Source organism: Hipposideros armiger, unplaced genomic scaffold (genome assembly GCF_001890085.2).
Source record: "Hipposideros armiger isolate ML-2016 unplaced genomic scaffold, ASM189008v1 scaffold_87, whole genome shotgun sequence".
Taxonomy (NCBI): Eukaryota; Metazoa; Chordata; class Mammalia; order Chiroptera; family Hipposideridae; genus Hipposideros; species Hipposideros armiger.
In genome coordinates this window covers 1,220,354-1,243,553 of record NW_017731437.1, presented here as the reverse complement: position 1 = coordinate 1,243,553, position 23,200 = coordinate 1,220,354, and the positions used below count along the sequence as shown (strand labels likewise).

General features: G+C 53.2%; 2 protein-coding genes across 9 annotated transcripts in view; one reads left to right on the top strand and one right to left on the bottom strand.

Moving 5' to 3' along the window:
* Positions 1-2,979: 2,979 nt before the first annotated feature.
* Positions 2,980-22,447, top strand: EXOC7 (exocyst complex component 7). Of its 8 annotated transcripts, XM_019644426.1 has the most exons (21): positions 2,980-3,130; positions 3,314-3,379; positions 4,529-4,713; positions 4,912-5,017; positions 8,603-8,825; positions 11,223-11,390; positions 14,118-14,210; positions 15,078-15,146; positions 16,152-16,297; positions 16,561-16,713; positions 16,942-17,040; positions 17,367-17,429; positions 17,725-17,791; positions 18,532-18,570; positions 19,225-19,290; positions 19,586-19,706; positions 19,918-20,013; positions 20,785-20,848; positions 21,058-21,099; positions 21,197-21,330; positions 21,540-22,447. In XM_019644426.1, exons 1-21 carry the CDS (start codon positions 3,071-3,073, stop codon positions 21,640-21,642), a joined length of 2,163 nt encoding a protein of 720 aa, XP_019499971.1. In that variant the 5' UTR covers positions 2,980-3,070; the 3' UTR covers positions 21,643-22,447. The 8 variants fall into 8 exon arrangements, with proteins under 8 accessions (XP_019499971.1, XP_019499973.1, XP_019499972.1 ...); XM_019644428.1 differs by lacking the exon at positions 15,078-15,146; XM_019644427.1 differs by lacking the exon at positions 18,532-18,570.
* The window catches only part of ZACN (zinc activated ion channel), a 3,729-nt gene continuing 2,866 nt past the window's right edge, over positions 22,338-23,200 (bottom strand). The window contains exon 8 of the mRNA XM_019644238.1: positions 22,338-22,382. Coding sequence (XP_019499783.1) covers positions 22,338-22,382 — 45 coding nt within the window. The remainder of the gene's footprint in view (positions 22,383-23,200) is intronic.

The window sequence follows — 23,200 nt, the reverse complement described above, 5'->3', positions numbered from 1 at the left end:
CCAGCAGCAGGCGTGAGCTTTCATGAGCTGCGGTGAGCTGCCGTAAATGGCCATCCACTGGCTGACGAGCAACTGCCTCAGCTGAGAAGAGCGCAATTATGATGCCAACATGGGCCAGTGAAGCGACGTCCTCCACAACTAGACTGAAGAACCAAAGGACAGCAACTTGTCTGTTCTCCTTCCCTGATTCCCCAACACTGTTCCCCTCCCCCAATTCCCCAATCAAATCTTTAAAAAAAAAAAAAAAGATTATTTGTTTCTCCTTGTGGGAGTAGACTGTGTCTTTCAAGAGATTGGTCTGTTTCACCTAAGTATCAAATTTGGGGGCATGGTGTTACCATAATATTCCTTTATTAGCTTTTTAATGTCCATGGGATCAGTAATGATTCCCCCTATTTCATTTCTTTCTGGCATTAGTAATTTGTGTTTCTCCCTTTTTTCTTGATTAGCCTGACTAGAGGTTATCAATTTTGTTGATCTTTTCAAAGAACCAACTTTTGATTTCCTTGATTTTTCTCTATTAATTATTTCCTGTCTTCGATTTCATTGATTTCTGTTCTAAGTTTTATTGTTTCTTTTCTTCTGCCAATTTTGCATTTAATTTTCTTTTTCTAGTTTCCTAAGATAGGAGCTTAGATTACTCACTTTAGATCTTTTTTCCCCCTAATGTATGCATTCACTCTAGAAATTTCCCTCTAAGCACTGTTTTCACTGCACCCCACAAATATTCATTAGTTGTGTTTTCCTTTTCATTTAGTTCAAAATTAAACATGAAATGCCATTTTTCATCTATCAGATTGGCAAAAACGTTAAAGTTTGATAATATATAGTATGGGTTAAGGTGTGGGAAAATAGGCACATTTGTACTTTAGTATTTGGAAATATAGATTAGTTCAACCATTTTGGATAGTAATTTGTACATATCTATAAAACTTTTAAAGGTATATACATTTTAATTTAGTAATGTATAGATGTCTGTACAGGAGTGATCATGCACAAGCCATCTATGTATATGGAGTAGAGTTTCCAAACCAAAAACCTGGGAACAACCCAACCGTCCATTAATAGAGGACTGCTTGAATATATCTATTCAATGAATGTCTATGCAGAGAATGGAGTATGTCTAATACTAATATTGAAAGATAATTAAGGCATACTGTTAAGTGAATATGCAGGCTACCGAAAAATGTGTTTAATGAGATAGCATTTGTGTTCTTTTTTTTTTTAAAAAAAGAGTTTATTCTATGCTTGATTCGTATGAACACATCTGGAAAGACATCATTGTGGTTCCTTCTGGGACAGAGGTGCTTGAAGGTCAAGGAAGAACAGGGCACCTTTTGTTTTCACCACGTACCTTCTTCACCGTTTGAATGGGAAACATTTAATGTGAAAAATAGTTTTAAAACCAAATTGCAGATTTGAACCCACAGGTGGCTGAAAGCACACTAAACATTTCCTTTGCTCTCTCTTCCTTGTAAGAAAGCATGCAATCGACTGCTCACTCCTGGGCTTTGCACACCCTGGTCCTTTTTCTCATTTTATATCTAAGAGGATTTAAAACAACAAAAAACTCTTGACCACTCTGCCAGATGGCACTGTTGATGGCTGGTGGTTTCAATATGAGGAAAAAAGACTATTTTTGATCATTACAGAAAAAAGTAAAATTTGTTTTCTGAGAAGTGTTTTAACAGAAAGGTCATTTAAACTCACCATCTTTAGAAACTAGAGAAACTGAACATCCCTCGTACTCTACTACTTACTATTTTAGTGTTTTGTGCAGTTTCCCTGAAAAAAAAATTTTTTTTCAATGCATCTATCATATTTTATTTAAATGGCTGTAATCCCAGAGAATATACACTATTGTGGTTGTTTATGTCGTAGCGTCCACATTTTCAGATGGCTACAAAGCCAGGAAACATTAATTTGGAGGAACGTTACACTTGATTCCTCAGAAAGAACACAAAATCTGGAATTAGGACCTTACCAATGAACACGCTGCTTGGGTAGGGGGAGCTCTTCCTCCCTCCCTCCCTCCCTCTGGAAAGAGGAAGGCAGTGGGGGACTTGGCTATGATTGGCACCTTTGTGTTCTGCACAAGACTGTGAAGGAAAATCAAGGTTTCCGAGGCTGCAGCTGAAACACCACTTGCTTCTTGTGCTAAAGCAGCTTGTGTTGAGTATAATTGGGGAACTACAGCTTTTACATTCAATGTCTACTTGGCAACACATGCTTGACATTGGGTTGAGAATAATTGAAACATCTTTTCATTCTATTTCATTCTACCTTTTCCTAGATATGGTTGTCATAAACATAACCTGCTTTTCACAATGGATTTTCTTGAAAATCAGATTGGCAGCTTTGCATAGCAACAAACAAAACGCCTGAGCTACCCAGCATGGGGGGAACAGGGGGTGCGGAGGAGAGCCCTCTCCCAGCCAGCTGTGTTGACTTAGTGCAGCTGACCTCTCCGAGCCCGAGCTTCCTCATCCGCAGAAGGGAGGCAACAGCTGTGCCCAAAGTTTATTGTGAGGATTAGACAAGATAACAAGTGAGGATGGTGTTTGTAGCAGAGATGGGCAAACAGAAGGCTTTCAATACGTGGCAGCTGGCTACCAAATTAAGCTTAGTGAAGGAGATTTGAGAAAATACAAAAAAGCACACACATATATAGTTCGTTTACAAAAATGCAATGATATTGTACAAAGTTCAAAGTATTTGTTCACAATCAGAGAGGATTCCCTTCCTAAGACCTATACAGCAAGATGTCGTCAATATTTTTCTTGAGCATCTGCTATGGGCTAGGTGCTGTTCAGAGAGGTTAAGTGTTGCGTGAAGCTCGCCGGGCTGGCCCACAACAGCCCCACTTCCCAGCCACACCCAAGATGGCTACCTTCTCCAGCCAGTCACTGGGCTCCGCGCAGGAGCACTTCCGCCTGCCTCTCCCAACATGGCACCACCCTCGCGCTGTGGGGCGGGGCCAAGGGCGGAAGTGGGTGTGGTAGGGACGGCAGCCGAGAGGGCACGCACGCTGAGACAAAATACTGGAAGTGGGAGCCTCGGGGTCGAAGGGATGATTCCCCCGCAGGAGGCGTCCGCCCGGCGGCGGGAGATCGAGGACAAGCTGAAGCAGGTGGGACTGGGGCTGGTGCTGGGGAGGCGGAGGAGGAGGTGAGGGAAGGGGCCGAGACCCGGGCCGGGGCATATACTTAGGGAGGAGGCAGGGGTGGGTGGGAGCGCTCCCTGCAAGGAGATGGGTTTGGGGGCGAGACCGCGGTGACGGCTTCTGGTAATAGCCTCCCCTCCGCTTCCCCAGGAGGAGGAGACGCTGTCCTTCATCCGAGACAGCCTGGAGAAGAGCGACCAGCTCACCAAGAACATGGTGAGGAACCCCTCAGCTAGGAAGGGCGGACAGGCCTCCAGACCTTGGAGGAGAGCCCTGCGACTTGCGGTTCGGTCTGTGAGGCCTGAGGTTCTGGCCCGGCTGGTGAGGGTGGTGATATGTGCGTTTCTCTAGCAACAGTGTGGCTTGTCTCTTACTTAGCTCCCTTCCCCTTCCCCGCCGCTTCACTGAGGATGCTGCGGCCCCCCGCTGGCCTGGACTTGGCTGCTTTCTGTCCAAGGTCTCCAGTCTTCCTTCGGTCCTTCTGCAAACATTTAGTGAGCTGGGTGGGTGGGCTGGGTACTGGTCATGTGTCAATCCTCAATTCAAGTGACAGTGGGTGGGCAGGGTTAGTTAGCACTTCCAGGATTACTGAGGGCAGGGAAGACTCAGCCGTCACGCCCAGACAGCGTTAGGGGTAGAACAAGCTTTGAAGGCAGACAGACCCAGGATCTAGTCCTCGCCCTCCACTTATTTGTGTGTGGCTCCTGACAGGTCACCCTGAACCTCAGTTAACTCACCTGATAAGACTGACAATGTGAACCTCCCCGTGTGGCTGTGAAGGTCATGGGAGCTAATGCGTGGGGACACATCTTGCACAGTACCTGGCATACAATAGGTGCTCAACAAATAGGAGTTCCCTTCCGTATTTTTAGAGGAGACTGGAAAAGCACAAATTGAGTAAATACAAAAACTTGGGTGTGTATATAGCAACAGAATCGTAAAGTCCTACTCCTTATTTAATGACATTCACCCTTAGAGAGACGGTTTTGAAGGTGCCAGCAATGCATTTGAGCCCCTTTATATGAAATTACTTCCCGCTCAGTCTGGGAAAGCTTCAGAGAGAACAGACATTGAGATTCGGCTTCCAGTGGTGGAAGGGCAGCCACCCTGGGGTGATAATCTTAGGAGGAGCTAATTTGATGTTTGGTTTGCCTTCAAATCAAACTTCATCCAATTTATTTGAACCACCTCCGATGGGCACACAGTAGGTGCGGAGGATACAGAGATGAACAGATACCCCTTCCCTCATGGAGCTGATTGTCTAGAAAACCAGAGACAAAGGCAGCAAATGCCAAGACCTGATGAGCGGGCCGAAGCAATGCTGGGACCACCCTGGGGTCTGAGCGCGCGGGGCTTCCCCCGCAGGTGTCTATCCTGTCATCCTTTGAGAGCCGCCTGATGAAGCTGGAGAACGCCATCATCCCTGTTCACAAGCAGACAGAGAACCTGCAGCGGCTGCAGGAGAATGTTGAGAAGACTCTGTCCTGCCTGGACCACGTCATCAGCTACTACCACGTGGCCAGTGACACCGAGAAGATCATCAGGGAGGGGTGAGCTAGCGCGAGGGGGTCACGTTCCTAACGCCTCCTGGGTGGACCAGCGGCCCTAGGCCTGAAAGGGAGGGGTGGACTATATTTGAGCTTGGAGTCCTCTGTTAGCTCTCTTCTTTTCCCTTCCTGTTATCATTCCCTTGGTCCTTCTCTTCGTCTTCCATCCACCCAGGCTGATCTGCCTCTTCTCCTTCCCAGCCCCACAGGTAGGCTGGAAGAATACCTGGGAAGTATGGCCAAGATTCAGAAGGCTGTGGAATATTTCCAGGACAATAGCCCAGACAGCCCAGAGCTCAACAAAGTGGTAAGGGGCCAGCAGGGTAATATGAGAGTGTTGGGGACACCAGTCCCTGCCCTGGTCTCATGAGAGACTGAGCCAGCTTTGAAGAGGCTATAGTAGCATAAACAACTATATACCGTGTTTCCCCGAAAATAAGACCTAGCCGGAGAAGAAGCCCCAGCATGATTCCTCCAGGATATGGAGGGCACGCACCCCTCACATGAGGGTGTTATGACCTGTTTCAGGGAGAAGGGTGCCTTTTTTTTTTTTTACTTGGGGTATTGGGGGATGGGAACAGTGCTGGGGAATTGGGGGAAGGGGAACAGACAAGTTGCTGTCCTTTTGTTCTTCAGTCTAGTTGTGGAGGACGTTGATTCACTGGCCCAAGTTGGCACCATCATTGCGCTCTTCCCGGGCGAGGCAGATCAGTCGCTGGCTTCTGGACGGTCACTCACTGCGGCTGCTGGCCGCTCACGCTGGCTGCTGGCTACATACGGTAGCCCATGGCAACCCACTGCACAGGGGCTGCAGCCTATGCCGTCGCCGGCGACTCACAGCAGCCCAGCTCCAGGTTGAGCTGTTCAGCATCTTAGCTGTGGAGGGCAGTGTCACTGGCCCTCATATGTGGGATCCGAACCGGGGCCCTCTGGCGTCCCAAGCCCGCTCTTAACCATCGCGCCACTCGGCCGGCCAAAAGGGTGCCTTTTCCACAAACTCCTTCAGCTTAAAATATTCAGTATGCCAAGGTGCCATATTTTAGCACCAAAAATCATGTGAGGGCTTATTTTCTGGCTAGATCTTATTTTTGGGGAAACAGAGTAATACAGTTCACATACTGTAGTCACGAAGGCCTCTGCCTCAGGAATGACATAATATGTTTTGTTTTACATTTGTATAATTTAACTAAATTATAAATTACACGTAAAATATAAATTTAACATTTGATTTTTATAAATGCATTTGTGGTGGTTTTTACTATGGTAAAAAATACATAATATAAAATTTATAATTTTAACCAAATTTCTAAATTTATTTTTAATTACAGTTGATAAACAATATATTAATTTCAGGTGTACAACATAGTGATTAGACATTTATATAACTTATGAAATGATCCCCCCAATTAGCCTAGTACCCATCTGATACTATACATACTTATTACAATATTATTGACTATATTCCCTATGCTGTACTTTACATTTCTATGACTAACTTAATAACTGGCAATTTGTACTTCTTAATCCCTTTCACCTTATTCACCCATCCCCCCAACACCTCTCCTATCTGACTACTGCCAATTTGTTCGCTGTATCTATGAGTTTCTTTCTGTTTTTTTATTTTGTCTTTTAGATTCCATGTATAAGTGAAATCATATGTTATTTCTCTTTCTCTGTCTGATTTATTTCACTTTGCATAATACTCTCTAAGTGCATTCATATTTTAACCATTTCTAAGTGAACAGTTCAGTGGTGTGAAGTACTTTCACATGGTTGTGCTGCCATCGCCACCATCCATCTTCAGAACCCTTTTCTTCATCCCAAACTCAAACTCTTATCCATTAAACAATAACTCCCCTTTTTCCTCTGCCTCCAGCCCCTGGCAACCATTATTCTACTTCCTGCCTCTAGGAATTTGACTTTTCTGGGAACCTGAATTCATGTTTTTACATTTGACTTTTGCATTTTATCTTTGTGTGTAAGTATTGGGGACATTAGGTCACTAGAAAAAGATGGGGTAAGGCTGAGAAGTGAAGTTTACCCAGTGCATTAAGGAAAGGAGAGAATGCCGCCAGGAAAAACGGTGGGAACAAAGGGTGGGGAATATTAGGGGAAGGACCAACTTGGACCCAGTCACCTGGTGCACCTGCCCTGTGGCACCTCAGCTCTAACCCTAAGGTGTCTTGCCCAGAAGAGGGAGTAGACTGAAGAACAAAGATAGGAACTTGGCTTTTCTTCCACCCAGGAAGCTTTTGCTTCAAGTTGCACTTCCCATCTTTTCTTCCATCTTGGTCTCTGTCAGAATTGAGGATATTTGTACGTTTCTGGCTGCTCACAGCCCCACCTGGCTACCTGGGGACTGCCAGGATCGATATCGTAGCACACCACTATAACCAGTATACTGCAGTTCATGGGTGGGGGCCTGGTCTCAGAGAATGGGATGTCAGGGGTGGGGCTGAAGAACTTTGTTTTTAGGGGTCGCTCCCCAGTTTGGATCACAAAGTGAAGAGCTCTGTGCTAGAACTTGGATGTGGGAGTGGGGTAGAGAAGGAGAATACAAAAGATATAAAAGTATAGGTTTACCTTATAGGACTTACTTTTTATGTAAGCAGAAACATCCCAACTCCTCCCCCCACCCTCTCTCTAACATCCTTATTGAGATATAATTCACATACAATAAAATTCACCCAAAGTATGAAATTCGCTGGTTTTAGTATAATCACAAAATTGTACAGCATCATGAGAATCAATTTTAGAACATTTTCATCACTTGAAAAAGAAACCCGAACCCACTGGCAGTCACGCTGCTTCCCTCCCCTCCCTGTTCACCCAGGGACTCCGTAATCACTAGTCCATTTTCTGTCTCTCTAGATGGGCCTGCTCTGGACCTCTCATATAAACGGAATCAGACAATATGTGACCTTTTGCGTCTGGCTCCTGTCACTTAGCATAATGTTTACAAGGTTCATCCACATCGTAGCAGGTGTCAGTGCTTCATACCTTTGTGTTGCCAAATAGTATTGCATTGTGTGGCTAGATCACATTTTACTTATCCGTTCGTCACTTGATGGGCACTCCATTTTTTGGCTATTATGAAAAATGGTGCTATGAACCCTCAGTGTACACACTTTTGTGTGGACACGTGTTTTCAATTCTCTTATAAATGTTCTTGATACCTGACCCTTATAAGATATGTGATTTGCAAATATTTTCTCTCATTCTGCAGGTTCTCTTTTCTCTTATTCTGTGGGTTGTCCTTTTGATGGTATCATTTGCAGCACAAAAGATTTTAATGTGACATAGTCCAAAGTTCCAAAGTACCTATTCCTTTTTTTTGCAATCCCACTTCTCACAAGAAGACATTAATAGTGCAGTGAGAAAATAATCAGCCAATATTTATAAAGCACCTGCTTCTTACAAAACCCTAGGTTTGGGGCTCAGTTGGTGAAGAGCTCACTCAAGAGTGCGAGCGCTGAACAACAGGGTCGCCGGTTCAATTCCCGGCCCGGGCTGAGCTGCCACTGAGCTGCCAACAGGTGGCAGGATGGCTCAGCTAAAAAAAAACAAAAAACCCTAGGTTTTACCTGTGAACATACAGTTTGAGAGAACATGAGGTAAAGAAATAATGAAGGAGGGCTTCCTGGCATTTCTTTTTTTTTTTTTTTTAAGTTTGTAGCGGAGGATAGTTTTATTAGAGCAGAAAGTTATAGCTCTTGAAATGAGAGGAGGTCCGGACTGGGATGCCCCTTCCTGGCACTTCTCTGGATTAAAGGACATGAAGGCAGAGGGGGCGAAAGGGAAGGGCTAGCTGAATGCAGAAGCAGCAGCAGACCCTCCCTCACTCACTCACTCCCCCCTTCCCCCTCCCCCCTTCCCCCTGCTCTTCCTGCAGAAGCTGCTGTTTGAGCGGGGGAAGGAATCTCTGGAGTCTGAGTTCCGCAGCCTGATGACCCGGCACAGTAAGGTCGTGTCCCCTGTGCTCATCCTGGATCTGATCAGTGGCGAGGACGAGCTGGAGGTCCCAGAGGAGGTGCCCCTGGAGCACCTGCCCGAGGGCGTGCTTCTGGATGTGGTCCGCATCTCCCGCTGGCTGGTGGACTACGGCCACAACCAAGGTGGGAGGGCTCGGGAGGGCCCCAGGGCAAAGCCCAGAGAGAGGGACATTTTCCCTTTATTTCATTAACCCACCTGGGTGCTGGTTTTTTTCTTGGTTTTTAAAATTTTTTTTATTGGGGAACAGTGTGTTTTTCCAGGACCCATTAGCTCCAAGTCAAATAGTTGTTTCAATCTAGTTGTGGAGGGCACATCTCAGTTGCCCATGCGAGGATCAAACTGGCAACCTTGGTGTTATGAGCACTGCGCTCTAACCAACTGAGCTAATGCTGTTTTTTTTTTATTTATTTAATAAAAAGCTTAGTAGGAGACAATTGCAATAAATGTACAGCTGATGTACAAATTGTGAAACAAGCCAAACCCAAGCTTTTCTTTATATACCTTACGGTTCTGTGGGGTTTTTAAATTTTTATTGTTAATTATAAAACTTTCAAAGAGTATAGAAAGCCTTAGGTGAAAAGCAAAAGTCCATCTCCTCATTTCCTGGATACCTACAATGTTATAACCCAAAGATAAATACTGTTCAGGTTTGTTTATACCCTTCCAAAAAATACTTCTGCAGCTAAGAGTGTGTGAGAGAGAGAAGAAATGGGTGTGTGTCCTATCCTCATTCCCACATGGAGAGAAGCATACAAAACACCTCCTCTAAGTGTTTTGTTTTTAGCTTGTGATAGGCCTTGAGATTGTTCCATGTCAGTCCATGCATTTTTGCTTCGTTCTTTTTAATAGCTGTATACTACTCCATGGCATGGGGGTACCAGCATTGCTTTAGCCAGTCCTAGGATTAAAAATAAAAAAATCTCGGAGCCAGCCGAGTGGCTCAGTTGGTTAAGAGTTGGCTTAAGAGCACGAGCTCTGAGCAACAGGGCTGCCAGTTTGATTCCCACATGGGCCAGTGACACTGTGCCTGAGCTGAGCTGTTGCTGAGCTGCCAACAGGTGGCAGGATGGCTCAGCTGGTGTAACAACAAGATTGCCTGTTCAATGGTGGGCTATGCCCACCCGCAACTAAGACTGAACTTGACACCTTGAGTTGAGCTGCCGCCCGGATGGCTCAGTGGATAGAGTGTGCACTCAACAAGGCTGCTGGTTTGACTCCCGCATGGGATGGTGGCTACGCCCATCCTCAACTAAGATTGAACACAGCACCTTGAGCTTAGAGGCCATAGGCTGCCGATGGGCAGCCAGATGGCGACTGGCACCCTCCACAACGAAGATTGAAGAACAAAAACTTGGCTGGTCCCCTTCCCCAATTCCCCAACACTGTTCCCCTCCCTCAATTCCCCAAAAAAATCTTAGAAAAAAAAATCTAAAAATCTTGAATTAAGCAAAAATTTTGGAAAACAAAAATTCCCATGCCTATTCGAGCCCAAGCTTTTTGGCCCTCTACACTCTTCTGTCTGTTAATGTGGCCACATAGCAACCTGTCAGTGTAAGTTCCCATTATCCCCGCCATCCCTCAAGGACTGGTGACAGGTCTCAGGGCCACCATGTATTGACCAGACGAGCATGTCGTGGCTCATGTGCTGTGCTTGGGGGAGCCCGGAGATTTTTAGGGGCTCCACTGGGATGAGAGGGAGGCCAGTGGACAGCATCCAGACCCCTCAGTGCCCTTCTGTCAGAGTCTCTGGACATTGGTCCACTTTCTACATTTAGGTTTCTTGCGATTTACTGTTGGGAACGGCTGAAATGCACCACAGTGTCTGTATCATTTGCATTTTTGGATTTTCCCATTTTTTTAGTACTTGTAAATAGTGCTGCACTGAGCATGCTTGTGTGAATTGCTTTTCTTATTTCGGGAGTTCTTTGTAGTATTTTCTCAATGGCCAATTATCAGGTAGATTTGTCCGAACAGATCAGTAAACGTCCTTGCGATTGGGAGTGCCTGTCCAGGTAGATGGGCCAGTTGATAGCCCCGTGGACAGCCCTGTGGCTGTTTGTTCTTCATCAGTATTCTTTATCTATTTGATGAGGCTGTCACAGTCCTCTGGTTTTATTTTTTAATTTGCACGTTGTGAATGGCTGAGGATATGGTGTGTTTTCATTCACTGACATTTGTGTCTCTTTGCCTCCTATAAATTGCCTGTCTCCTTTGACACCTTACCAAGCTGAATCTGGATATTAGCTTTATATTTTTTATCTTAAAAAAAACCAAAACCTTATCTTCAAAACTCACAACTAAGTGTCAGTTCTATCGGGGGATATTCTCCCTTTTAAGACTTTGCCTGATTCAGGAAGAGGCCATTCAAGTGGGTGGCTGCGAACCAAAACTGATGCTTGCAAGGGTCTAGCAAAGAGAAGTGGGTGGTCTCCAGGGCTGGTCAAGAGGGGAAAGGGCGGTTCTCATGGCAAGACTGGCAGGGACCCTGGCTGCCACAGCTGCCACCCATCTCTCCCCAGATTTCATGAACGTCTACTACCAGATCCGCTCCAGCCAGTTGGACCGCTCCCTCAAGGGCCTGAAGGAGCATTTCCGGAAGAGCAGCTCTTCCTCGGGGGTTCCCTACTCCCCTGCTATCCCCAACAAGAGGAAGGACACACCCACCAAGAAGCCCATCAAGCGGCCAGGTGAGTCCCCGTCGCAGAAGGCTGCAGGACCTGGATTACTTTCGGCCACCCTGCAGTTAGCAGCTTCGGTCCTTTCAGAGCTTGTCCTCACAGCCACCCCCAACTGCAGGAACAAAGCACAGAAAGCCAGTGTCCGCCCACCCAGCAAGGCCCCCATCAAGTGAGGCTCTTCCTTCTGCTCAGCAGAGCCTGGGGGTTACATAAATGCCTTTGGAGTGGGCAGGGGGTCACGGAAGTGGAGAGGCAGGGTTTCGGGGTTGCCAGAGCAAAGCCACTTGCTGGGCCCCCTTCCCCTCCCTCGTGGTTCTGTCAGGAGGCCAGGCACGTTGCTGCAGATAAGACCATGGAATGGGACGGGGACAGGCATTACAGCCTTCACCCTCCAGAAAGCCAGGGTGGCTTGAAGTGACACATACTGAGAAGTGGATGGGGGGACTTTCACAGTCAATCCAGAAAGGAAAAAAACTCCCGGCCCGTACCTCTGAAGAGCCTAATCTGGCTTTCAGGCTGCACTGTGAGTCAGTGCCTGTGTGTCAGCTGCCACTTGGCCAGCCTGGCTGTCTCTGGTTGCCAAGAAATGTTGCTCAAGGAGAGGCTGGGATGCTCTGGGCGACGGGCTGCCACAGGCACGTGCCCCAGCGTGGCCTGTGAGACATGCTCCTTGTGGCAGCGGGCTCTGTGGAGAGCTTACCCTTCATTTGCCCAGTCCCTCCCACCCTGCCTGCCCATGCCCCTTGGAGGGCAGGGTGTGTGTTCGCACTGACAAAAGCATCTGCGCCTCTGCAGCCTTCGTCAGGGTTTGAAGAAATGGCAGAGCAGAGGCTGCCCTTGGACACAGGAGAGCAGAGCATTAGGAAAGCTGGCGGCCCTAGAAGGAAGCGCACTGCCTTGTCCCCTGCAGTATGGACACCCTGGCCACTCTCCCAGCAAACCTGCCGCAAACAGTAGCTCCACTAAGCCAGCCTCCTGGGCTGTGGCTGCACGCGGGCCAGTTGCCTCTGTGCCTTTGTGTGTTGGGCAGGGGCTGTTCTCTGGGCGGCCGCCTGGGCCTTGGCCAGTCTGTGCTCACTTCCCCATGTCTTCTCTGGTGGGACCCTGGAGCCTGCAGTACCCAGTGTTGCTCTGTCCCAAGAGTGCTTGCTGGCCATGCCGGGGATGAGGCCTTCTGAGAGGGGGGACCTGATCTCAGGGCTCACAGTGGACCTAATCGGTCTTTGGCTTGTAGACCCCAGAGGAAAACTGGCTGGGAGGGTCCCCGTGGTTTCTGTGGGGTTTCAAGAGTTGTCAGGAGCTGGTGAGCTCAGGACCAATGTCGGGAACTAGGGGATCAGGCCTGGGGACATCAGTTCCTGGCTCTGGGAAGAGGAGCAGGGGGCCTCGGTTGGTAATGAAGCATCCACCTCAGGGTAGTCTGTGGTAATTGGGCGCCTGATGGCTGTGGTGGCTGCCAGATCAGCAGCCCCGATCCCCATCCATGCCAGTAAGCTGGCTGGACTCCTGAAAGTCCGGTGGGCTCACCTGCTTCCAGTCCGAAGCGCTCATTAGTGGGCCGCTCACCGAACACAGGGAGACAGATGCTGAGCTGGGGCCTTGAACTTGGTTCTTAGTAGCTAATTGTGGTGTGGTGCGAACAGAAAGAAATGAGCCCCTTCAGACCCTGTCTCTTTTCACCCCAGCCTTTAGTGGGGTGCGTCAGGACCCAAGCAGCCTCACTGTGTTCAGAGATTCAGTGGACAGGGTCCCTGGGGGTCTCCAAGGAAGAAGGACCAGGGTTACGCTCATAGGCACTTCCCTTCCCCACTTTTAATTAACAAGGCAGCCAGCTGTACTCACCTATTGGAAACGCTGTTTTATTTCCCGACATTTTCTGCCCTGAGGTGTCTCATTCCCCCAGAGGTGGCTGACCCTGGAGGCTGGGGGCGCTGCAGTTTTGTTTGCATTGTTTTCACTTGTGATACTAACTGTTGTTTTTTTCCCCCATGCCAAGAGCATGTACCTTTTCCTACCGCCTTCTGCGGGGTGACTTCTGTTAACCTCTCTCAGCTTTTGAGTTTTTTTCCAATTGCTTCGGTGGTGGTGGTTCGGTGGTTCGGGTAACTTTGGTGCATGGGGCCAGGCTGCCTCTGGGTCTCCAAGCCTTCCATCTTGGGCACTGCTCTCGCAGGAAGTGCCTTCCCCTCACCAACTCCCAGGTGCTGCTTTCCATTGACTACTGTTTGGCTGAGTCCCAGCACTGAGCATGCCCAAGAACTCAGCCTGGCGTTGGGGGCAGGGTGCAGGCCTCCTGGCTTTGAGGTTCCCAGGCTCTGCAACCTGGCCGTACACTTGGGGTATGAGAGCTCCGTCACCAGCTGCTCCAGCCCTCACCTGTTCTGATTTCAGTGCCGCGCAGTTGTGCTTTATATTTGGGCGTCTGCTGGTGGGTTATGGCCACTTCACCTCCTTCACCCTCTGCACTTCCTAAAATGAGCTCAGATCCAGAACAATGAGGGTCTGTAGCAGAATCAGGAGGTCCGTTTGGAAAGCGAGATGTGCCCGTCTGTCATCTCCGTCTGCAGGGTCTCCAGGGGTCCTGGGGAAGGGCCTGCTGGGAGAGATGGTACTGGGCATGCTCACTGTTGGGGAGGGCCGGGTGTGGGGCCAGCGGGCAGGTGGAGGGCCGCTGCTGTTTTCTCTCACTCGTTTCCTAGGTCTTCTTATCTCCTCTCTGTGTGGCTCTGGTGACAGGGACGATCCGGAAGGCTCAGAACCTTCTGAAACAGTATTCCCAGCATGGTCTAGATGGGAAAAAGGGGGGCTCTAACCTCATTCCTCTGGAAGGTAATCACCCCGTGTTCCTCTCCTGTTCCCTCCTCCTCCAACCGTGTGTTCACTCACGTGGCAGGGCAGAGCCTCCAACCCCCCAGGAGGGCCTTGGGAGAGACCCTGAGAAGGGAGCAGGGTGGGAACTGCAAGGCCCTGGGCCGCCCGCTCCCGCTGGCGCTGACAGGCCTCGTGGCCCTCGGCCTGGTCCTGTCTGGCTGACGGCAGCTCTGCCCTCCCGGAGGCTCCCCACTCCCTCCCCTCCCTGTCTCTGTCCTTGTCTCCTGTTTGAACTCAGAGCAAGTTCTTTGTCATGGGCAGCCCTTTCACGCTTAGACCAGCAGTCTAGGACCAAGCTGGCCTCGGCCTCCTGGCCACCCCCTCCGCCCCGAACGTTAGAAAGGGGAGCGTGTGCAGCAAGGGGACGGGCAGTCAGAGGAAGGACAGCCCCCCCCCCCGGTGGACCTGACCCTCCTTTAAAAGTATGATGCTAGGGGACTAAAGAAGGCTGTCCCCGTCCACTCTGCAGGGACATTTCTCTAACTGGGTCTCTCCCCATGTATGGCACGATCACCCCCAGGGCCGAGCATCAGCCCTTCCGCAGCTTCCAGCAGCATCTCAACCCTCCTTGACCCTCACCGCTTTCTCTTGGCCTCCGGGCCCACGGGTGTGGCCCAGGGCACTGCAAGTCAGGCTTGAAACGGCTGTTCCCAAGGTGGTCTGAGGCAGAGGAGGGGCTCAGAGCTGCCTCCAATGCCCCTGCCCCAAAACCCCACCTCACACCCCCTCCTGGAGATCAAGGGCTTCTTCCCAGTCCCCTGAGGGGCAGCCCACCAGACCCCTGGATAAACGCTGCTTGTATTTGTGCGGCCGACATCTCGCTAGGTCACGAGCATGATTTCCGAGTTAAGCACCTGTCCGAGGCCCTGAACGACAAGCACGGGCCGCTGGCCGGTGAGTACCGCAGCCCAGCCCGAGGGCCTTCACAGTTGTCACTGGAGGGCCTGGCCCAGCCTGGCCCAGCCGGCCGCTCTGCTCCGAGGATGGGCCAGGCCTCCTCGCCTCTCTCTCTCCAATCTCTCTTGGGCACTAGGTCTCCTTGCCTCTCTCCAGATGGGAGTGCACGGCTGGCTTTCAGGGCCTGGGCCAAGGGGGAGAAGTTGCTGCTACTTGGAAGGCAGGCAGAGAGGGAAGGCGGCTCCCTGGAGGGCAGGGAGCCCAACACCTGACTCCAGCTGCAGCTGCAAAGCTCTGACTCCTGGGAGCCCATCCCGTGGCGCACAGGACTAGGCTGCCTGCCCCAGCCTCTGGTAGTGGGATCCAGTCTCCTCCTGGGGCAGCCGACAACCAAGGAGCCTTCCCTCTCTGGGGCTCACATTCCCTCTTCTTAGATTTTGACCTCATGCCAGCTCGCCTCCTAGGCCGTAGCCCACTGCCTTCCTGTGTGTTCCAGAAGGCGTCAGACCAGCAGTGTCTGTAACTGCCTTCACAGGCCCAACATGTTCTGAGATGGATGACCATGGTGCCTGCCTCCCTCCTTGAGGTGGACACTGCTATCTGCCCGTCCCTGGCTGCCCTCTTTGCAGCATAATTCAAAACCCGTACCCTCTTTGCAGCATAATTCAGAACCCGTAATCCGGGGGGTCAGACATACCCTATGCAGGAACTCGATTCTGGGATCTTCCCTCCTTGTCCTTGTATCCATCCCCCCCATCGCCTCCAATACCTGTCCATGGCAGAGCTGAAAGAGAAGCCAGGAGAAAGGCTGGACTCAGCCTGTTTTCCCCTTGAACCCGGCCGGGCCTGCTGGAGTCCTCAGCTTTCTGCCAGAACAGTCTTCCTTCTCCCCATCTGCTGCCAGCCTGGGCCACAGGCCAGGAGCTGGGGAGACCCACGCCCCCACAGCAGGGAGAGGGCTGCCCCCAGACCAGCAGTTCAGTGCCACTGCTGTCCCCCCAGGGAGAGATGACATGCTGGACGTGGAGACCGATGCCTACATTCACTGTGTCAGTGCCTTCGTCAAGCTGGCCCAGAGCGAGTACCAGCTGCTGACAGAAGTCATCCCTGAGCATCATCAGAAAAAGACCTTTGATTCCCTGATACAGGTCCTGCCCCGCCCCTGGGCCCTGCCCCGCCCCGCCCCTGGGCCCTGCCCAGGTGTCACTGCAGAAGCTCCAGGCCTGTGGTCTGTTGCCCTCAGATACAGGCACCACTTCCACCTGGCATCCTGGGTGGTGCGACCTAGTTGGCACCTTCCGCCTCTCTATCGGAAGCATACTGGCTGCCCCCGTGCCCCTCCAGGTGCCCCCTGGGGAACCAGCTCCCAGCCCTCTGTCCCCACCCTGAGCTGTGTCCTTGTCCCTCGCAGGATGCACTGGACGGGCTGATGCTCGAGGGGGAGAACATCGTGTCTGCTGCGCGGAAGGCCATCGTCAGACACGACTTCTCCGCGGTGCTCGCTGTGTTCCCCATCCTGCGGCACCTCAAGCAGACCAAGCCTGAGTTTGACCAGGTGCTCCAGGTATGTGGGATGAAGGCCCTTGGGGCCAGGGGGAGCCCTGCGTGGCCTCCCAGGAGAGCCACTTCCTCTGTCCCCACACCTCTGCTGAGGGTGAATGGAAGCAGCTCACAGGTTTTGTGAATGACGAGGGGCGGGAGCAGCTGGGAGCAGGCCGGGCTGCAGGCACAGCCTCTGGCTGAGCACAGTGGCCGGGGCCCTGGCCTGCTGTGCAGCCACGTGCTTCCTCAGGGAACGGCCGCCAGCACCAAGAACAAGCTGCCCAGCCTCATCACCTCCATGGAGACTGTTGGAGCCAAAGCGCTGGAGGACTTTGCCGACAACATCAAGGTGATCCCCTCCTTCCATTGCTGCGGCCGGCTTGCAGGGCTGTGGGCAGGGCCCCCGTGACCTGGCTCGGAAACGCCTTTGGAGAGCAGGCCTCGCTGGTCTCCTGTCAGCACCCACTGCCTCCCTTTCTTTCCCAGGGGCCCCAGTGGTCAAGCTCCTGCCCCAGGCTCCCTGGCATGCCGGTGGTCTTGCTCTCCTTTGTGCCTGAGAGGCGTCCTGGCAGCTGTCTGCCAGGAGGTGGCGCCATGAGCAGGCCCATGGGCATGGGGTGGGCCCCGGGGCCTCCTTGGGAGCTGTTTTAGGGAGTCGGGGTGTTGTTTCCACAGAATGACCCCGACAAGGAATACAACATGCCCAAGGATGGCACTGTGCACGAGCTCACAAGCAACGTAGGTGCTGCCCAAGGTCACCTGGGGAGGGGAGGGGCCAGTCTGGCCCAGATCCGCCCTGCCTTCACCACTGGTGGCTAATGGCGGGAGGGACATGAAGCGCTCAGCAGACGGGCCTTTACCTGCAGGCCAACCCAAAGTGTGACATGTGAAGTTTGCAGCCACCCTTTTCACTGGGCAGAGCCCTGGCCCTGCCCTTGCCCTGGAATGGTCACGGGGTGCTTTGTGGGAGGCGATCTGACCCCTGGGTCCTGCCCTCGACCTTCTTCCTGGACCTGTTTTCTCTCCCGTGCAGGCCATCCTCTTCCTGCAGCAGCTCCTGGATTTCCAGGAGACGGCAGGTGCCATGCTGGCCTCCCAAGGTACTTGGCGCCTCCCCGCAGGGACCCTTGCCCTGTGTCCCCCTCCTCCCTCTTGCCTGGAGACATGCAATAGGCCCCCGTGGGGGCACTGGCCACCTCTGGTGAGATTTCCTCCAGCCCTGTGGAGTGGGACGGAGATGTGGCCTGCGGCAGGACCCCTGAGCTGGTCGGCCCTCCGTGGCTGAGCATCAGGGGCACGGAGTTTGACTGCCTTTCCTGACCTGACTCCATCCCCTTGGCTCCCTCTGGAGAGCGCTCACTCGTTTGCAGGTGCCCTTCCTGCCCCCCATCCACATTTCTCCAGCTCCTCTTGTGTTCGCCTGTCCTACTAATGAGTCTCACACGGCTAACCCTTTTGGGTGGCTGGCATCTCAGGCCAGCCTGGTGTCTTCCCAAGGCTGGCCCTTGAGGAGGCACACATTTCCGTATCGTTTCTGGTGCTGAGACCCAGCCCAGCTTGTCGGGGCCCTGTGTCCTCACTGCTGCCCCCATTTGGGGCTGAGGAGCCCAGGGGCAGCCTCTGGTCTGCAGTTCTTCAGGTCTCCACGTTCCTATGTGTTCCCGGGACTTCAGCGGGGCCGGCGGGTGTGTCCTGCTGTCTGTGCTCTGGCTGTCATGGGGAGTGGGCTGCTTGACTCAAATGACACTGCCGTTTCTAACCTGTTTTTGCACTTTGCGTCTTTCTCCTATCTTTGTCTCTCCCTCCTCCCCCTCTGTGCGCACTGCCTTTCACTCCGTAGTTCTTGGGGACACATACAATATCCCTTTAGACCCCAGAGGTAAGCGGCAGCACTCTCAGCCTCATCCTCCCCCTTGGGTGAGGTTCCCTGGGGACAGAGGCACTGGGACAGACTCAGCACCTGTTGGGGAGTGGGGGTCCGCGGGGAAATGTGTTCCTTCAGGGTGCTCCCGGCTCTCTGAGCGTCCCGCACGACCACTTTCTGTCTCTGAGCTTATCCAGGCGGCACCCTGCTGTCTCCAGCACCCTGAGGACACCCTCCAGGCTAGCCCAGCACTTTCCCTCCCCACTTGGCCTTCCACTCTGTATAGGCTGCACGTCCCCTCAATCCAGCTGGGGCCAGTAGAGCAGGCGGTGGGAGGAGGGGCGGGTTGGCCACGGGAGCCCATTCTGACTCTGCTGCTGCCAAACGGGGTAGATGGGCCTTGCAGAGACTACCGAGCACGGAGGGCGTCCCACTCCTGTCCTGCCAGCCTTCCTGGTGATCATGGCCTCCCCGTTACCACAGAGGGGCTTGCCCGCGTCCCGAAGGTGTCCAGGGGAACACGCCCTGCAGCCAGCCGGCAGCCCTGCTCCCAGCACCTTCTGGGCGCCTCCCCGCCTTCCCTCAGTTGTTCCTTGGGCTGAGGGAGGGCCGGAGAGGGTCTTGGCAGCTGCCGCTGCCGCTGCCGCGACAACTCTTGTCCTCTCGCAGAGACCAGCTCTTCAGCCACCAGCTACAGCTCCGAGTTCAGCAAGCGCCTCCTGAGCACCTATATCTGTGAGTGCCGCCAGCCGGCCGCAGCCGCCGGGCCCTGCCCCCGCCTCGCCCTTCCCTCCTCTTTGGCGTCCTCCTGCTGTTCCAGGTCGTGCCTCTGGGCCCCCCACCTTTCAAATTACAACCTAACCTCTGGTTCAGGGGCTGAGGGGGGCCCGGCAAAGGGCTGCCGAGGCTTGTGGGGTCTGGACTTGGGGAGGGACAAGGAGCGGCCGGAAGGACTTGGCTTGTGGGTCCTGGGGTTGGGTCATTTTGGTCAAACTGCCCTGTGGGCATGGCCACCTCCTTCCCTGTGCAGGTAAAGTGCTGGGGAACCTGCAGTTGAACTTGCTGAGCAAGTCCAAGGTGTACGAGGACCCGGCTCTGAGCGCCATCTTTCTGCACAACAACTACAACTACATCCTCAAGGCCCTGGAGAAGTAAGCGCCTTCACCCACCCTCCCTCCCGGGGCTGGCTAGACCCTCCGCATGGCCAGTGGCGAGTGTTTTACTCTTTGACGTCCTGGAACCCAGGCAGGCATGCGTGCTGCCTTAGAGCTCCGAAAGGGCAGGGTGGGGTGGGCAGGCCCCAGTGGGGCTGCTGCCAAGGCCTGCGGCCTCCTCTGCTCTCTCCCCGCCCGCCACCCCCAGGTCCGAGCTGATCCAGCTGGTGGCTGTGACCCAGAAGACTGCCGAGCGCTCCTACCGGGAGCACATCGAGCAGCAGATCCAGACCTACCAGCGCAGGTGAGAGGCGGGGCCCCTCCCTCACCCCACCGCTGCACCCGCCATGCTTCCTTCTCAGAGTCTCCGGACGCTCGGCCCAGTTGGAGTCAATCACGCACAAATGTTGCCCTGTGGAGCCCAGTCTTGCGCTTGTTTTCTGATCACGTCTATGGGTGGACATGGAAGCCCCCTTCCCTACCACTGCTCGCTCCCTCGGGCCCACTATGCCGGCCTTTTCAGAGGGTAGGCCACCTGTCAAGGTGAAGCTAAGACTAGTTGGAGGGCTGACTGTCTAAGATGTGGGTAACATTTGGCCCAAGCAAACAGCAAAGTTGCAGGAGCACTCGAGCTTGGCTGAGCCTCTCCGGGCCATGCTCCCTCTTCTTCTGGGTCTGTGTCGCTCTCTCGCTTCGTGCTTCTTCCCCTGAATGTGAGTCTCCCTCTCCTCTCCTGCTCATCTGCCCTGTGCCTCTCCTCTCCTGCTCATCTGCTTCTCCATGTTATTCTGCCGTATTGATGTAACACGTAGTTTCACGTCATTTATTTCACATCAATTATTGAATGCTGTTTCCTGTTCTTATTTTTAAAAGCGAGTGGCTTGAGCATTTTCTATTCCCAAGGAAAAATCTCAGTTGTGTTTTGCTGAGTTGTGACCCAGAAAGATTCCTGCCCTCCCCCCACTCCCACCCCCAGTAGATCAAGAGATTTAAAAAACAGAACAAAGCAGCCCCAGGAAGAAGCAGCTGCCTGAGTCTGTTGCCCTCTGCCCTCTGCTTCTGTCCCTCCTGGCAGTTGGTTAAAGGTGACTGACTACATCGCTGAGAAGAATCTACCCGTATTCCAACCGGGAGTCAAGGTGGGCTGAAGGCCTGGGCTGGGAGGGGCTGTCTGGCAGACGTGGTAGTTTTTGTCACGTCTTTGGGAAAAATGGACAGAAGTCCCTTGGGGGTGAGAGAGCCGAGGATGCTGTGGCCGTCAGAGCAGCAGCAGAGGGCTGGGCTGGGGCATTTAGGGCAGGAGCAGGGCCGGCGCTTCTGCTCTGAGGCAAGCTTTCTTGGCCCCCAGCTCCGGGACAAGGAGCGGCAGATGATCAAGGAGCGCTTTAAGGTGAGCTGGGATCCCGCCCCCTCCACTGCTCGCTGCTCCTGTTGTAGCAACAGAAACCCAAGCGTTTGTCTCCGGGTGGCTTCTCGTTGGTGGCCAGGGCTTCAACGATGGCCTTGAAGAGCTGTGCAAGACCCAGAAGGCCTGGGCTATCCCCGACACAGAGCAGAGGGACAAGATCCGCCAAGCCCAGAAGCACATTGTCAAGGAGACCTACGGGGCCTTTCTGCGCAGGTGAGCCCCACGCGCCCCGCTCCCCAGCCGCGCCTCTGTGCGCTCCCAGAAAACATGGAGGGGTGCTGGGTTCAGGAGGCCGATCAGTGCCCTGGGCTTTGGTGTGGGACCAGGCAGCGACAGCCCTCAGGGACAGCCCGTCAGGAGGGCCTGAGATGACGTGCAGCAGGGGTGGGGCCAGGCGTCCCCCTGACCTCAGTGCCTCTCAGGTACAGCAGCGTGCCCTTCACCAAGAACCCTGAGAAGTACATCAAGTACCGCGTGGAGCAGGTGGGCGACATGATCGATCGCCTCTTTGACACCTCCGCCTGAGCCTGGTTACACAGACCAGCCATCTTATCGGACACACAAACCAGTGTTAACCTGCCTCTGTTCCGGGTGATCTCAACATCCTTTGGGACAGGGACGTTTCTTCACCACCCAGGCTGGTAGCCCTGTCCCTGGACCCGTGAGTCCTGGCTTGTGCTTCTTCCTGCAGCCCCCGTTCCCCACCAAACCAGTACTGTCTTGGGCGCTGGGCTCTGTGTCCCTGACTGTAGCCTGCAGGGGCCACGTGATGGCTTCAAGACAGGAAAGGACAGAGAAGGAAAACAAAGGCTTGTGCCCTCAGCCGCCACGTATGCACAAGAGCAGTGGGCACAACAGCCCCTCCACCAGCCCAGTTCAGAACTGGGGATGCAGCACTTCCTCTTCAGCCCAGACGTGTGTGTGGGCTCAGAGGAGCCAGAGAGCCCGGCGAGAAAGCAAGCAGGAGCGACCTGCTCTCGGGTTTAGTGCAGAAAACTCATTCCCCATCACCCACATCCTGAGGGCTGGGGGTGTTCTGTCCCCCGGGCTGCAGCAGGAGTGCTCCCTCTCCATGCCCTCTGGGGTCTAACACACCTCAAGGGTTCAGAGGCGTTCCGACCGCCCTCTGCGGCCTGGCTTTTGAGCCCCTGTCTCCTGGTCCCCAGTGCTCCTGGCCTAGGGCCAAGCAGCAGTAGTTGCATAAGGAGCAGTTAGGCTGCTTAGGGCGGCGGGGGGTGGTTGAGGGGTGTGAGGTGGGGCCCCACCTACATAAGACAAAAGTAAACAGCTGAGCTCAATAAAGACGGACCCTTGTGGTGGTACACTTGCACTTGGGTGATGGGTTTATTTCACACTCTGCTTGTACGCTGGGTGGCCTGGGGCTCTCCAGGCTTAGGGAAGAGAGTCGACCTCCCTCTCCCCATCTCCAGAGACCCTGGCATGGCCCTTCCCCGGGTCTGCAGCCCAGGTCATGCCCTTTACAGCCTGGGCTGCCCGCCATGGGGTGCAGCCTTGCCAGGGGCCGGGTCAGACTTGCATGTCGCCCACATCCAGAGTCCAGCGAACACGAACTGGCTACACACCACCCCCGCCACATACACCAGGAAAAAGGTGTGGTCAGCAGCCTCAACCCAGCTGCTCCAGGACCCCTTTGTTTCTAGGGGGGAGAGGCAGGAAAAAGCAGCCACCCTTCAGGGCATACCCTCCACGCTCCACCAGAACAGAAGGGTGAATCCCAGGGGCTGTCAGCTGTATTTCTCCCTTCCTGAGATCCACAGCTAGGGAATATTTGAGTCTGGCCCATTCTAGGCCATCTTGAATTGAAGAAAGACCCTCCTAGAGAGGCACAGGGTTATCTCAGGGAGCTGGAACTCACCCAGGCCTTCAGGGAGGCTAACGCTGCTCCCTGCTCCAGACCTGCGTCTTCTAAGGGCTGATGTGCTAGAGCCCAGGGGCAGTGGGGCCCACAGAGGAATGCCAGGAGCCTCTCAATAGCCCAGCAACCCCCGACCCCAGCCCCAGGTGTGCAGCCTGCAGCTCTGCGCCTGTCAAACCTGCTCTTAGCCTCATTCCCCCCCCCCCC

Bases quoted from the DNA above. Each gene is read 5' to 3' on its own strand.
- EXOC7 (XM_019644433.1), top strand. From the start codon at position 3,071: ATGATTCCCCCGCAGGAGGCGTCCGCCCGGCGGCGGGAGATCGAGGAC. The intron at 16,298-16,560 runs GTCCTGCCCCGC...TGTCCCTCGCAG, and splicing joins CCTTTGATTCCCTGATACAG to GATGCACTGGACGGGCTGAT. The intron at 20,014-20,784 runs GTGAGAGGCGGG...CCCTCCTGGCAG, and splicing joins ATCCAGACCTACCAGCGCAG to TTGGTTAAAGGTGACTGACT.